This window comes from Cervus canadensis, chromosome 19 (genome assembly GCF_019320065.1).
Source record: "Cervus canadensis isolate Bull #8, Minnesota chromosome 19, ASM1932006v1, whole genome shotgun sequence".
Lineage (NCBI taxonomy): Eukaryota > Metazoa > Chordata > Mammalia > Artiodactyla > Cervidae > Cervus > Cervus canadensis.
In genome coordinates this window covers 38,362,606-38,376,741 of record NC_057404.1, presented here as the reverse complement: position 1 = coordinate 38,376,741, position 14,136 = coordinate 38,362,606, and the positions used below count along the sequence as shown (strand labels likewise).

At 40.4% G+C, this 14,136-nt stretch overlaps 1 protein-coding gene across 1 annotated transcript in view; it reads right to left on the bottom strand.

Moving 5' to 3' along the window:
- Window positions 1-3,965: 3,965 nt before the first annotated feature.
- METAP1 (methionyl aminopeptidase 1) overlaps window positions 3,966-14,136 on the bottom strand; it is a 51,890-nt gene continuing 41,719 nt past the window's right edge. The window contains exons 10-11 of the mRNA XM_043438809.1: window positions 11,044-11,109; window positions 3,966-8,304 (exon numbers count right to left, since the gene is read on the bottom strand). Of these exons, the coding sequence (XP_043294744.1) occupies window positions 8,141-8,304; window positions 11,044-11,109 (230 nt within the window). The 3' untranslated portion in view covers window positions 3,966-8,140. The remainder of the gene's footprint in view (window positions 8,305-11,043; window positions 11,110-14,136) is intronic.

Genomic DNA, 14,136 nt, shown 5'->3' with positions numbered 1-14,136 from the left:
TTTTTTATTTTGCATTGTGGTATAGCCGGTTAACAACATTGTGAGTTTCAGGTGAAGTTCAGATGCTTGATGTCTTTTTGCAAAAAGAACACACTGAGAGACAAAGTGATAGATAAGAAAAGGGTTTATCTAGAGAGTAGCTCATCCCCAGACAAGGTGTGGGCCATCTCAGGTGAAAGCCCCTGTATTTCCTTTTTTGTAAGGTATCTCTTTACATCCTTTGCCCATTTTTCTATTGGATCAATTCATTTTTTCTGAGTAATTTTTAAGACTTCTTTATTGTAGATGCCAATCCTTTGTAAGTTTCATGTTTTCAATGTATTTTTAAATTTTTATTTTAGTATGGTCAAACCTATCAGTGTTTTCCTGGTGCTGTTGTTAAGTAGCATTTAGGCTTCTTTACCCTGAGCAGAATAAAGAAGCAAACAAAAATGGTGCATAGTCTTAACATCCCAGTAATCCATTAACACATACAAGAGTTAGAACATTCAAATAGTAGAGAAAATTACATGAGAAAGAAAAGTTAAATTTCCCTCTCTCCCCCCAAATTGGTGACCACGGTAAGTTTATGTATCATCCCAGAAGTTTCTATGAATGAAATAACATGTATACATATACTTTAAATTTATACAAATGAATACTAATTAACACTGTTCTGTGCCTTTTTTTCCCCACATTATAACATATCTTAAGACTGTTTTCATATCAGGACATCGATATACACATCTTTGGTTGAATTGAAAGCGTGTGCTTTTTCTTGTTTTAATTCTTCTGATTGATGTGGCTTAATTGCTCCCAAAATGAAAATAGAAAATGGCAGTTATGGTCAGGGCTTCTTTTTGGATCTTTGGTGCATTTGAAGGACAAGGCAGTATAATCTAGCTTCTCTCATTTTACCTAGAGGGCTAGAGACTCAGTAGGGGCCCAAAGGGCTCCAATCTATTGTCCTGTGTAAACTGGAAGAAGAGGAAATTAAAACTAGCTCCTACCCCAGCTGTAAGATACATATTTTAATCTGGTTTGTTTTAGCTCAGCCTTCCAGGAACAAAGTATATTTTACTGCCTTAAGCAACTGCAGTAACAAAGAACATATGAGGGTAATAATGGAGAAGTGCTACTAATTCTTTTAAAAGATTCTTCCACTGTAATACATGAGTTACACATGAATGAGAATGGCGACATTTTATGTTCACCAATATGAGAAGGTAAAGCAATTTTAAGATAGTAAAACAGCTGGCCAATTAGGAAGCTTACTTTTCATTTCTGTCAGTGACGTGTACGTAGTCTTGAGCCAGCTAACTCAGTTTAACAGGTGTGAGCATTTCCTGAATGAAAGCACAGTTGCCTCTTTGAGGGAACCAGTATCACCATGAAGATTCTTGGATCATGGGACTATAGGTTTAAAGTATTTCTTTTAAGATCCTTTCAATGCATCCTCTTGGATGGCACCTAGGCTGTTACGTATATTGTGGAACCAAATAATTTTTGGAAGAACATAGACAACACACGGCTAAAAAACATTCACTGTGCACGTGAGCAGATCTGTCCTGGCTGTTCACCAGGACAGAATTCTGCCACCTTAGAAGTGTTACTGGGAATTTTTTGAAGTTATGTTTAAACTGCTTTATTGAATAAATGGTATATAAGTGTAACACAAATGGCTAATCTCCACTGTGTATTTTATGAAAGTGAAAAATATTTTTAAGGATCTAAAATTTTACAATACTACCAACCTTTAACAGCTTTTTGTTTCTCATTGAAAATTTTCACATACTTGGCATTTTTCAAATCTTGCCAGCTTTTCCATTTTCAGCATGTTGGGCTATTTTGCTTTCTATTTAACCCACCTAGTGATGTTCACTGTAAAAAATAGGGCATAAAATATATAGGCATGTCTGACTTGGAACAAGTTCTTTATTACGTGCACAGGGGACTAATATAAAGTAGAATGTGTGGAATGAAGAGGTTTTTGAGGTGAGGGGACAAAGTGCATTATATCCAAATTTTCTAACAGTGGAGCCAGTTAATGTGTACAACTTAAAAATGGCTATACATAATGCTACTTCCATTTCTCTCATTTCAAAGCAAAAGTAAATGTAGCTGGTGATTCTCAAATGTTTTGTTGACCTGGGGAAAAGGGAGCATATTTGACATGTGCAGAATGCTTCACAACATCTTCTGCTTGGCTGCCAGTTTCCCAAGTAGGCTGATGATCAAAGCCTTCCAATAACCGACAGTTCTTTGGCCTTAGAGATACTGTGTGACCCAGGAAAAACGACCTACTCAACCAATTTTGTTTCAATTAAGATGCAAGGTCCAATTCTTTGTCAGCAAATACCCTTTAGAAAAAATACACCACAAGCCGTATTTGGAAAACATTTAAGTATATTTAAACAGTTACTCAAATAAGTGCATAGAACTATAACAAGAAAATCATATCTTTAAAGAAACAATTTATGAAGTGAACTGGCACAGTCAACCAGTACATACAAAGTCCTCCATTATACAGATTTCTTTTGGTGGAACTTTATAAGAACAAAGCGGCTGGGATGGGCTTTTTACTTTGGGGGGGGCGGTGGGCAGGGAATGGGCTTTTAAAGCACACAGGTTTTTATCAAGCCGGCCATCGTAACAGAATTCACTGAGGAGCTAATAGGCACATGCTCCCTTCAGGAAAGGAGTTCTGATTCACCACCAAACTACCCCGACTCCAGACAGGGGCTGAAATAGTCCTGATGACCAAGAATCAGATCTAGATGAAACAGTGGAAATTTGCTTTCAAATACCTGTTGCTCTTTTTTCCAAATCTACATCTTAATATTAACAGTTCTTATCCTTGTCTATTTTGTTTCCTCAGAACCACCCAGGGCTCAGATGTACTGGTAAAGTTTGAAAAAATTCTACTCTAAGTTTTCTGTTGACCTCTGACCCAAGTACTGAAATAAAGTGAATTTGATTTTAGTCAGGTTATATATAGAATGAAACAGTTGCTAAGTTCTGTGTCATTGCACAAATAGGATACCTCCTTAGAGACAGAACTTTTTCCTAGCCATGCAAATAGTTTAAAAAAATTAGAGAACTCAGCCCTGGTGTCCTGCTTGTTGCTCTTGTGATCTTCTGACTGCTGCTGCTAAGTCGTTTCAGTCGTGTCCGACTCTGTGTGACCCCATAGACGGCAGCCCACCGGGCTCCCCCATCCCTGGGATTCTCCAGGCAAGAACAATGGAGTGGGTTGCCATTTCCTTCCCCAATGCATGAAACTGAAAAGCGAAAGTGAAGTCGCTCAGTTGTGTCTGACTCTTCATGACCCCATGGACTGCAGCCTACCAGGCTCCTCCGTCCATGGGATTTTCCAGGCAAGAGTACTGGAGTGGGGTGCCATTGCCTCCTCCGGATCTTCTGACACCACAGTGCAAATGTGCCTACAAGTGTGTGGGAGTAAACACGGCCATGTGTTTGTTGTTGGAAGTGGAATGAGGAGGCTGGAGTACTAGTAAAAGGGCCAAGCACCCAGGAGTTAGAAACAGTTATAAAAGCTCTGCAACAGTAAAAAGGCTGGACATGCACAAGAAAAATTATTTAAAATACTTTGAACTCTTAACATAAGTGGTAAGTGAAAATCTTTCCTGGAAGCCCTTCTTGAGTGCTCCACGTAAACTGACTTTTGTCACATTCTTTGGCAATATTGACACATATTTTAATATAATCACAGAATTACCAGAGCTGTCTGTATGACAGCTCTGCTGTTGCTCACTTAAGTCCCCAGAATGAAAAGCAGGTTGCCAAGGCCACCTTACTCCTGCCTCTCCTTTGTAAGGTAACCAAATGCAAACCTTTTTTTTAAATACTTGGCACCAAAAGGAAAAAGAGGTAAGGAGAAGGCTGCCTACCCTTCTGAGTTGAGACTAAGTGGGGCCACTGAATTTCAATGCATAGAGCCTGTGCTGCCTTTCTTTAGATGTTCATTTTTCTAAATAAAGCAAAACATGTTAATAACTTCTAGAATATCAGCATAATGCAGCCTGTATTGTAAAACCATATCCTTAAACCATATCCATATGTTTTTCCCCCAGCCTATTATAAAATGGGCTATACATCCACATTACAAGTGGTACAGTTTGCTCCTCTGGTAGCTAGAGAACACACACCATCAGATGTAGACAAAATCATAGTATCACACTATCTCAATCAATTCCAGTGTTTCCAACTCTGAGACCACTAAAATATCTCCACCATCTCTATAGCATGTTTTGCCCTCAAGATTCACTGCATTTATTATTAAAAAATAGCTTATGGGCTTATGGGCTTCCCAGGTGGTGCAGTGGTAAAGAATACACCTGCCAAGCAGGAGATGGCAGGTTCGATCCCTGGGTGAGGAAAGTCCCTGGAGAAGGAAATGGCTACCCACTCCAATATCTTGCCTGGGAAAGCCCATGGACAGAGGAGCCTGAGGAGCCTGGCGAGCTGCAGTCCATGGGGTTGCAAAAGAGTTAGACACAACTTAGCAACAAGCAGCACATGCATGATTTATGAAATTTAGAATACAGCAGAATCAAAATGAATTACTTCAAGTAACTTTTAGACCAGTACCCTCCTAGTGAGATATGTTCCAAGAATAGGAGCAACCACAAATTTTGCACTTAGGTTTACTGTTGGTAGTGATTTTGGTGTTGTAATTCTGGTATTATTTTACATGTCATGTAGAGTCAAGCAAATAAGTAAATATTAGTGTTGTTCAGAACCAAAATTCTCACCATGGGAGAAGGAAAATACAAATATGAAGCAGGGAAGGGTGAGGAAGACTAGTGTTAAATTTGAAATCAAAGTAACAGAGTGAATTCATGATTTATTTTTTAATTAATTTTTTTAATTGGAGGATAATTACTTTACAATATTGTGATGGTTTTTGCCATACATCAACATGAATTTATAAAAAATGCATTGCCTGGCTCTGTTCCCTGAAAGGGCCAAGGAGCAATTAACACCCCAGCAGCAACCCAGATCTTGATTTCCAAATACCATTCCTCATGAAGAGAAACCAGGGCTCCTTGGAGAAGTAGCCAGTTCCCAGTCTGGGACAGGAAAAGTATATGACAAACTTAGAACATATGGCAAAAAGCAAGAACACGCCCAAAGACTGATAGGCATAGAGCAAAATGACCCATAAATAAGCTTAAAGGTGCTTCCACTGGCCAAATATGGAACATTCAGAGGAGTGACAACACTTTTGGAAACAATCAATAAGCTAACGCTGATAGTCAAAAATAAGTGGGCAGAGTGGGGGGGAGCCTACTTTCTCAAGTGTCAGTTTCATAAGAGGTCAAAAAAAGATGGAAAAGGGTTGTTCTACAGTTTAAAAAAAAAAAAACCTACAGATGACAACTGAACGCCATGGGTTTGCACTCTGCATTTAAAACAAAGAACACTTTGGAGAAAGCTGACTCAGGTGTCAATGTGTACTATACCTCGGACAACTCTGAACATTCAGTTAGTTCCTGGGGTGTGACAACTGTACAATGACCGTGTAGGAAACGTCCTTACGTTTTAAAAGAGATGCTGCAACAGCAGCAGATAAAGTACGACGCCATTCCTCTCAAAAGAAAAATGCTGATTACATCGAGACGAGGCACAGTAACAACTGCTGAACACAGGAAAGGGCATATGGGTGTTTCACTGCACTATCAGCTTCCTGTAAATTCGAAAAACCTTCAAAATTAAAAGCTAGAAGTTAAAAAAGCGTGCGGCGGGGGAAGGGGGCAGAAATAGCTTACAGACACAATTTGGGGGCTTCAGCAAAGTGCAGCATCCGTCTCTCGAATTTAATCAAACTCAGTGAAAAGCCAGAGCGATGACAGGACAAACAGAAGTCAGCTAAGATGGCAAACTCCTAAACATCTTCCTAGCAATTTAGACGTGAGGGTGACAAGTGATACAAAAGTGCTGGTGAGTGGGTTCTAATTCACCTTTACACATTTTGTCACCAAAAGCCATAAACGGAAGATGAAATGCAAACATGTTTCCCTTCTAAGTTATAAGGGGGCTGAATGACTGGCAGGGGAAAAAAAAATATTTTAAAAGTTAATACAAAAAATAAAAAGTTACCACACTGACATTTTGACAAGTTGGCAGAATGATAAAACTACCCTAGGTGTTTTCTCATCTAAACCTAATAAATATTTGTAATTAGACACATACAATTAGACTAGAGCTCCATACTGTTTTTACATCTCCCAAACAGAGAAAAGCATCATCACCAGTGTGGTGTTTTAACAACAACAAAAAACCATCCCACCAAGATTTTTTTCCTTGAGCTTGTTTTCTAAAAGTAGACACTGAATAAGCCCACACCACTAATTCTATGATCAGTACAGAAAATGCTGCCCTACCTGTGTGGCAATCTTTGTCTTAAATGACTCTCAGAAACATGGTTACATCTCAAATACTACTAGTAGACTGCTGAACTAAACACAGGAGTGGAATTTTTATACAGTCATTCAACATTAAAAAGTATTTTTACTCAAATAGTCAAGTGTTTATTTTAGATGGTGAACTCAGCCACCCCATTTCCCACCACTTCTTTCTAAAATCCCAAACAAAATGCGGCAAAGTTAACAACCATGTGGCAGAATAATCATTCAAACTTTTTAATCTCCCTTTACACATTATATTAACATTTATATTGCAAGGCATTCCATTCACAAATATTACAGTTTGATAAAAAATTTCACACACATACCCCCAAAAGTCTATACCAGATTCAGCCACATTACTAAATCATTAAAATAATAAAAAGTAATGAAAACATTATCGTAATTCCTTTAAAGCAATAAAGGTCCGAGGCACTCTGGGAAAGATGTCTCTTACAAGTGTGACATGTCAGTGGAATCAAATTACCTTCGCATACAGTTTCCAGATACCCGGGAATCAAGTATTCTCCAGTGACAATGACTTTGATCTGTCTTCACTGGATACTCTCCCACCTGGGACTGAACTACTGAAAGAAGCACAGAGGCTGGGCAACGAAGGTCATGTCTAATGAGGTTCCCAACTGTGTAAAGGAGAAGTGTGATTTCAGCACACCCAGGACAGCGCATCCCTACTCCAAGGGAACTGTCCAACCTCCAGAGATGTCCTTCCACCCCACCACCAGCTGTACCAGACGTCAGCACTTCCAGACTCTGCTCCCTGCTGGAGAGGCTTCAGAACTCTCTTCCCCAACTTCCACATTGCAACCTCCAGCCTTCTCTGAGTATCTTTGCAAGGTATGCCCTTGAAGTAGGACAGAGAGGGGAAGGGAGCGTTTTTCCTCCCATAATGACCAAACAGAGGTCTGAAATAGCAACATATTACAAAAACGTCATTCTCTGCAACAGCCAGCTTCCGCTTGGAGCACAGCTGTTTCTGCCATAAACTTGACTTTTAAAAACCTGATAACGTTTGTCCAAAGTGGATTTTGCTACATACATTCACTCACACAGAGCCCACACTGGAGGGTCTCACTGACCGAGTGCTTTCTTATGCACAATTATAAGCGTAAAGAATTAGCAGGGGAAGGAGGGAAGCCAATTTCCAGCTGGGAATTAAATCACTGCAAACGATGGGTCCGTTTATGACAGCACAGAACCCCATCAGGGCAGAATGAGCACAAACCCCAAGTCACATAGTATTTAGTAATTACATACACGGAATTTAAAATATATACGTATATACTTCCACACATACATAATATTAAAAAAAAAAAAATTGGGAGCAACGTATGTTGCAGAAGTCTCAAGGATTCTCCTCTCCAGCACTCACCTGGAAAGCAGCTGGCGGTGCTGGCCCAGCGGTGGCAGTGACAGAAGCAACTAGAAGCAGGTTTAAGTAAAAGTGCTCAAAGGGCAAGGAAGAAAAACAGGGGTGCAGAGATTTGTGGGCGGGGCAGGGACGGTGGGGGGAGTTGAGAAATGCTTCCTTTATTCTTCTTGGCCTTTTCAGACCCAAGACAAGTTCTTGAGGACACGTCAGATGTTGTAGTCCTTCCTTATCGATAGTCAAAACAAAACAAGTAATAAAAAAATTTCCTCTTCCATTCTGTACTCTCAATAAAATGTGGAGTACGGCCAGAAAGTATAAGTGAGATGTGCCGTCTCGGGGGAAATTAAAACTGGGACATGAAGTGAGGCTGCGCGCTATCAAGCCGCCGGGTCAGGATCTCACAGCCCGTGTCCGTGACCAGCAGAGTGTGCTCGAACTGGGCTGATCGCTTCCCATCTCTCGTCACCGCCGTCCAGCCATCCGGCCAGGTTTCATCCTGCCATCCACCTGAAACGAACAAACACCATCTCTTAATTCTACCACTCAGTCCGTTTTCTAAGTACACTCTAGGGAAGTGTACTTGCCGGTGCTCCTCTATCCCTGGGTAGCTCAGAAAACTAATTTTACAACTCATTATTAAGATTCCTGCGCACATCATCTGTTTAAGCTAAAGCCTTTCCAACTTCATTTTGGTCTTCAGTTCAATGAAGCAATAATAATGTCTAAATTTGACAACTTCACGTTTTGTATCCTTCGCAACTACTGAATGAAGACGCTGTTTCCAAAATAAAGGCACTCAGTTTCCTTTTTGTAAACATACGGATTACCACTCATCCCAGGACTACATTAAAGAATTTAGCTCTCTCCTGATATAACTTTGGCATCTGACTAAACCATAGCCAGCGTATATTGTGAAGGAAATAAGGTAACTTTTTATACTTTTATTATAACATTTAATTCCTTGTAACTTTTAAATGGCAGGCACATAAATGGTGAGAATAGATTATATTGTAGGCCACACCCCTGTAACCAGAAAGAGGGCAAAGAGAAAGAAACAGGAGTTTCTTGGCAAGAGAATTTAAAAATTATGATGAGGCAGAATGGGTTAGAAAGGAAATGACAGTGAAAGAAGCTGGGAGACAATGAAGAAAAATGAGAAAAAGAGAAAATGGGCGTGAGATGTAGGGCAGGGAAGACAGCAGTGGAATTACAAGGTTCTACAATTCCAGACACTACTAAACTAGCGTAGAGAGATGTTCCTGTCTCCAAATTAGGTGTTAAAAAATAATAATATTCTTTATTTTGAATACTCTTTACCAAATATTAGATCTTACTGCCTCAGACAAATCCCAGAGTATAAAGTAGTGAGGTAACCTACTTCTGCAACATTAAATCCCAGTTTAAGAAGAAAATATGAGGCAGTTAAAGAAAGTTAACTCATGCTTTGTCAACCATCTAACGATGAATGAATAGATAGTTTTCAATGTAATTAATGATCTTTCCACAAATGGATTGAAGACATTAATACTTCTTTAATTTTACTGTTATCTACTGAAGCAGATTCTTTACTAATGTCAAGTCAAATATATTTGACTACTATTCTGAGGAAATTCCTCTTTGAATTAGACACTTCCCACTATGGAGCTGGGATTTAGCCTAGCTTAGTTACACTGAAGTAGATCTGGTATAATTTGATGATTATCTGAACCAGCTCAACACAGTGTTACTTGCTTACTCCAGGAAACACCACTCTGAAGTAAAGAAGTGAAGTCGCTCAGTCATGTCCAACCTTTGCAACCCCATGGACTGTAGCCTACCAGGTTCCTCCGTCCACGGGATTTTCCAGGCAAGAATACTGGAGTGGGTTGCCATTTCCTTCTCCAGGAAATCCTCCTGACCCAGGAATTGAACCTGGGTCTCCTGAATTGTAGGCAGACGCTTTATCGCCCGAGCCACCAGGGAAGTCAAGTGCCTGTTCATGAAAACAGGTACATAACCAAAATACACTTTCCCCTCCTTGTCCTTGCCTTTCTCTGCCATCACACTTACTTATCTTACAGTTGCTTAAACACGGTCACCGTTCTTCTGGGGAGTGACAAAAACAGTATCTTACATTTGTAGAGCCCTAATTTAAAGGTACTTTGTGTTAATACAAATCATCTCACTTAATTCTTACCACAGCCCTGGGCATTCAGATCAAAGATAAAGGTTTTAACTTCCATTTTACAGAAAAGGGAACAAAGGATCAGGTTAAGATGGCAGCCTCTAAAACAACCTCCAATGCTTCCCTTCAGTGTGGACTGGGTTTAGTGACTCACTTCTAAGGAAGAAAATCTGGTAGAAGTCATGAGGTACCACTCTGAAGACTAGGTTATAAAAAAGACTGGAAGGATCCTGAGGGGACCCCATTAACACAGGGGACAGGACGCAAGAGCTCAACGACTGCCGCCTCACTCTGCATCCCCTAATCCCAACAGGCAGCTGGTGAAGGAGGCCCCGGTTATTACTCCGACAGCCTCAGTGAGGGCTCGAGTCAAGACCCCGATCATGGCTGTCATGCGCCTGCCACAGCGGCCGACAACAGCAGGGACATAAAACTGCCAGGGCGAAGCATGTCTGGGCTGGGCTTTCTCCACAGCAGCTGTGTGATGACGGCACCTGCTGACCAAAGTCCAGACCCCGAAGAGGCAGAACAGCGCATGCATGACTTTATAGAGTCCCACAAATTCTGCTACATAACTAGCTAAGTGACTCTGGGCAAGTTATTAAACACTTAACCTCTTCAAAAATCAGTTTGTTCTCATGGATAATGGGGACAGCACCTACCTCATAAGTTGTGGAGAATTAAATAACTGTGTCTGCCTCAAAAAAAAAAAAAAAATGGCTCTAATTTCCTTTTCGCCCCTCCTTCTCACCCACACCAAGACATGCAGCAATTTCCACACTGCTTTGATTGATGGAGGCAACCAATTATTACAATACACCCTTTGACAGAAGCTTTATGAAAAGGGACCAGGATTCAAGTACTTCAGCATCTACTAACAGCAGACGAATCACCATGGAGAAAGTACTGCTTTTTTGCCAACAGTTACAATTTTCAGTTCTCTACATGATACTGAATCAAGTTCAAGAGGGGACAGGGAGTGGAAACAAAGCAATACCGAGCAGCCTACTAATCTGATCATGAGTAACCAAACATAAATAAAAATTCAATTATAGACTGTTACAGCATCCATTTTTCCTCACCTTCACAAATCATTGGCTCAATTGTAAATACATGGCCAGCCTTCATCACTCCAACTGCTTTATTTTCTGAAATTAAAGAAAAAAAAAATCTCAGAACACAGCAAAAAACCTACAGCATATTGTTAAACACTTCCCTGGAAAAAGTACACAACTTACATTCCCATGAGGGATTCTTATATTAACGAATTTCTCCTCTCCTGACTCCCCTTTCTTAAAGTAGATCATTCAGCAAACAGGGGTGCTCTGAAAACCACCTACTCTGTGGCAGATATTGTCCTAGGCATACTTCATTTTGCTTATGTTTTCTCTAGGAAAATACAGAGATGCCCTAGACTGGATTTCAGATGTGGCTAGTACTTCTATGAAAGCGGAAGTACCTCCATTTATGTTATAGCAGGATTAGAAAAGCAATGTAACCAACAAAGTTCCACACTTATCCAAGTATGACAGTATAAAGGAGAACAAGATATTTCAGACTATGCCAGAAGCTGCAAATCTCCTGGTTGGGACAGGAGTGGGTGTGGATGTGGGGGTGGAGGTAGGGGCACAGCCCACGGAAACAACTGTACCATTTTTTAAAGTTTTGTAAAAAATGGTCTTATCTTGGGAAGGGAAAAAAAAAACCCTGCACACTAACCTACTTTTTTTTAATGCTGGCAGGATTATTCCTTTTTTTACTGGAAACAAAATTCCCATTTCTCCCTCCTACTTTGTCCAAGTTTGCCAATACATATTCTTCAGGATCATCATGAGAAACTCAACTGTTAGTGTCCAGACTTGCCATCTCCCCAAATAGGCCAAACATTTGAAAGAGGTACAGGTCTTTTTAGACAATCTCAAAAATGGAGAACAAGTTAACTTTCAGAATAAAAATCAAGAGCTGCTAAGAGCATCAGTAAACGGCTGGCTGCACTTTGTCTGCCTGACCACCAGGTGGCGAGAGCATCGGCTTTCAGGCTTTCTCGATAAGATTGCTGAGCTTGCAGATGGTGACCAACGTGTCCACTGGGTCTATTCAACAGGCTGATTCTATTCAACAGCTCTGCCTAGGTTTGTTCTACCTTCACCCTCACGTTTACATCCCTGCACACCTTTCCTTGTGAACAGCAATCATGCCGCTTTCCACTATCTTAGGTGTTGCCAAAATAAACAACCTACAGATTCCAAAGCAGGAGTTTCTAAATTATTATAAAAAGCTGAGGGGCAAAAAACAATTTTGACTTTTTATCTCTAATTTCATGAACTTTCCCTCCAAATGACATGCAATTTATTGCATATATAGATTTGGTCATATGCCCTTGGGGTTATCAAAATAGTCAGTGCAGTATCACAGAAATAAAAATGGATAAAAGAATCGAGAAGTGTACTGGCTGATACAGCCAGCACCTGGGTGCATGAGGCTAAACACTTGGAAAGTGGCAAGTCAGAATGTACATGTAAAACATATGCTGATTTCAAAGACAAAAAAAGCATGCACTATATCTCAATGATTGTTTTACACTGACTAAATGTTGAAATGCTAATATTTTTAATGTAATAGATTTAAAATATAAAATTAACTCTATTTGTTTCTTACTTTTGAATAGGACAACTAGAAGTTTTAGTATTACATGGATGTGAAAAAGAAAATGAAGTCGCTCAGTTGTGTCCAACTCTTTGCAACCCCCTGGACTGTAACCTACCAGGCTCCTCCATCCACACTGAAGGCAGACGCTTTCCCGTCCCAGCTACCAGAGAAGTCCTTGGTGTTACCTATGTGCCCCATGTATAATTCCACTGGACGGCGCTGATGAAGAGAAGCCAAGTTCTCCTGTTTCCGCCACTGATTCACTCTTCAGGAAGTTACAGTTCCCAGCTCACTCTGACTCATGGTTTCAGTTTCTCAACACAGCTCACTCAACAAACACATCATCTGAGTGTCTACACTACAGCAGATAATACTGCTGAGGACTTCTACAAAAACGTGCACCTGCTCTACCGTCTGCCTCACAGAACTACCGTGATATATATTCTCAGGTAGGGCAGAACCACCTTCACTTCCAAACCACAATGATAAGGAAGCACATAAGCACTCATCTTAACAAAGACCTCTTTTATACAGGACGTGCAGGTAAGGGACACAACAAGTTCCTGGTTTCACACTCAGTTGCTTAGGAATACGGAGTTACAAGTTAAAGAAGGGATCATTTACATTCAAAAGCCTCTGCTGTACAAAGACTCCAGTAGCTTCCTTTAATGTTTCCCTAAAGAGACCACAACATGTTTTATTTTAACCCTATTAACACTTGACTTTTCATAAATACAGCAAAGTGGATGAAATGAAGTATACATGGGTCCTTGTTTCTTTTTTCAGAATTGTTTATTTCTAATTAAGCAGCTTAACATGAAACTCAAGAGGCACATCTTGTCTATCAGTGGAGCCATACTGTGCTGACACTATCATCACTGACCTGTATCTCCTTCTCCCATAAATTTTATTTCCTTTAAAAAATCTTTCTTCATGACATATACCCACTACATATAAAACAGATTACTAGTAAGAATCTACTGCCCAGCATAGGGAACTCTACTCAACACCCTGCAATGACCTACATGGGGAAAGAATCTTAAAAATGAGTGGATATATGTATAACTGATTCACTTTACTGTGTTCTTGGTGGCTCAATGGTAAAGAATCTGCCTGCCAAGCAGGAGATGCCAGTTTGATCCCTGGGTCAGGAAGATCCCCTGGAGATGGAGATGGCAACCCACTCCAGTATTCTTGCCTGGGAAATCCCATGGACAGAGGAGCCTGGCGGGCTACAGTCCACGGGGTCGCAGAAGAGTCAGACACGACTGAGCAACTAAACAACAACATTAACTGAGCCGCTCTGCTGCACACCGGAAACTAGCACAACACTCTGATCTACTATGTTCCAACAAAATTCAAATAAGCAAGTAAAGCCTCTCTTCATACAGGCCATACCTAAACCTGAGTCTGTTACTCTGCAAGTAAGGGTGCTTTTTTCATTCTCTCCCTTGCCCACGTTTTTTCCACACGCAAAACACAGGCATGCACACGTGTGGCACACAGCACTGGCATCAGAATAGCTA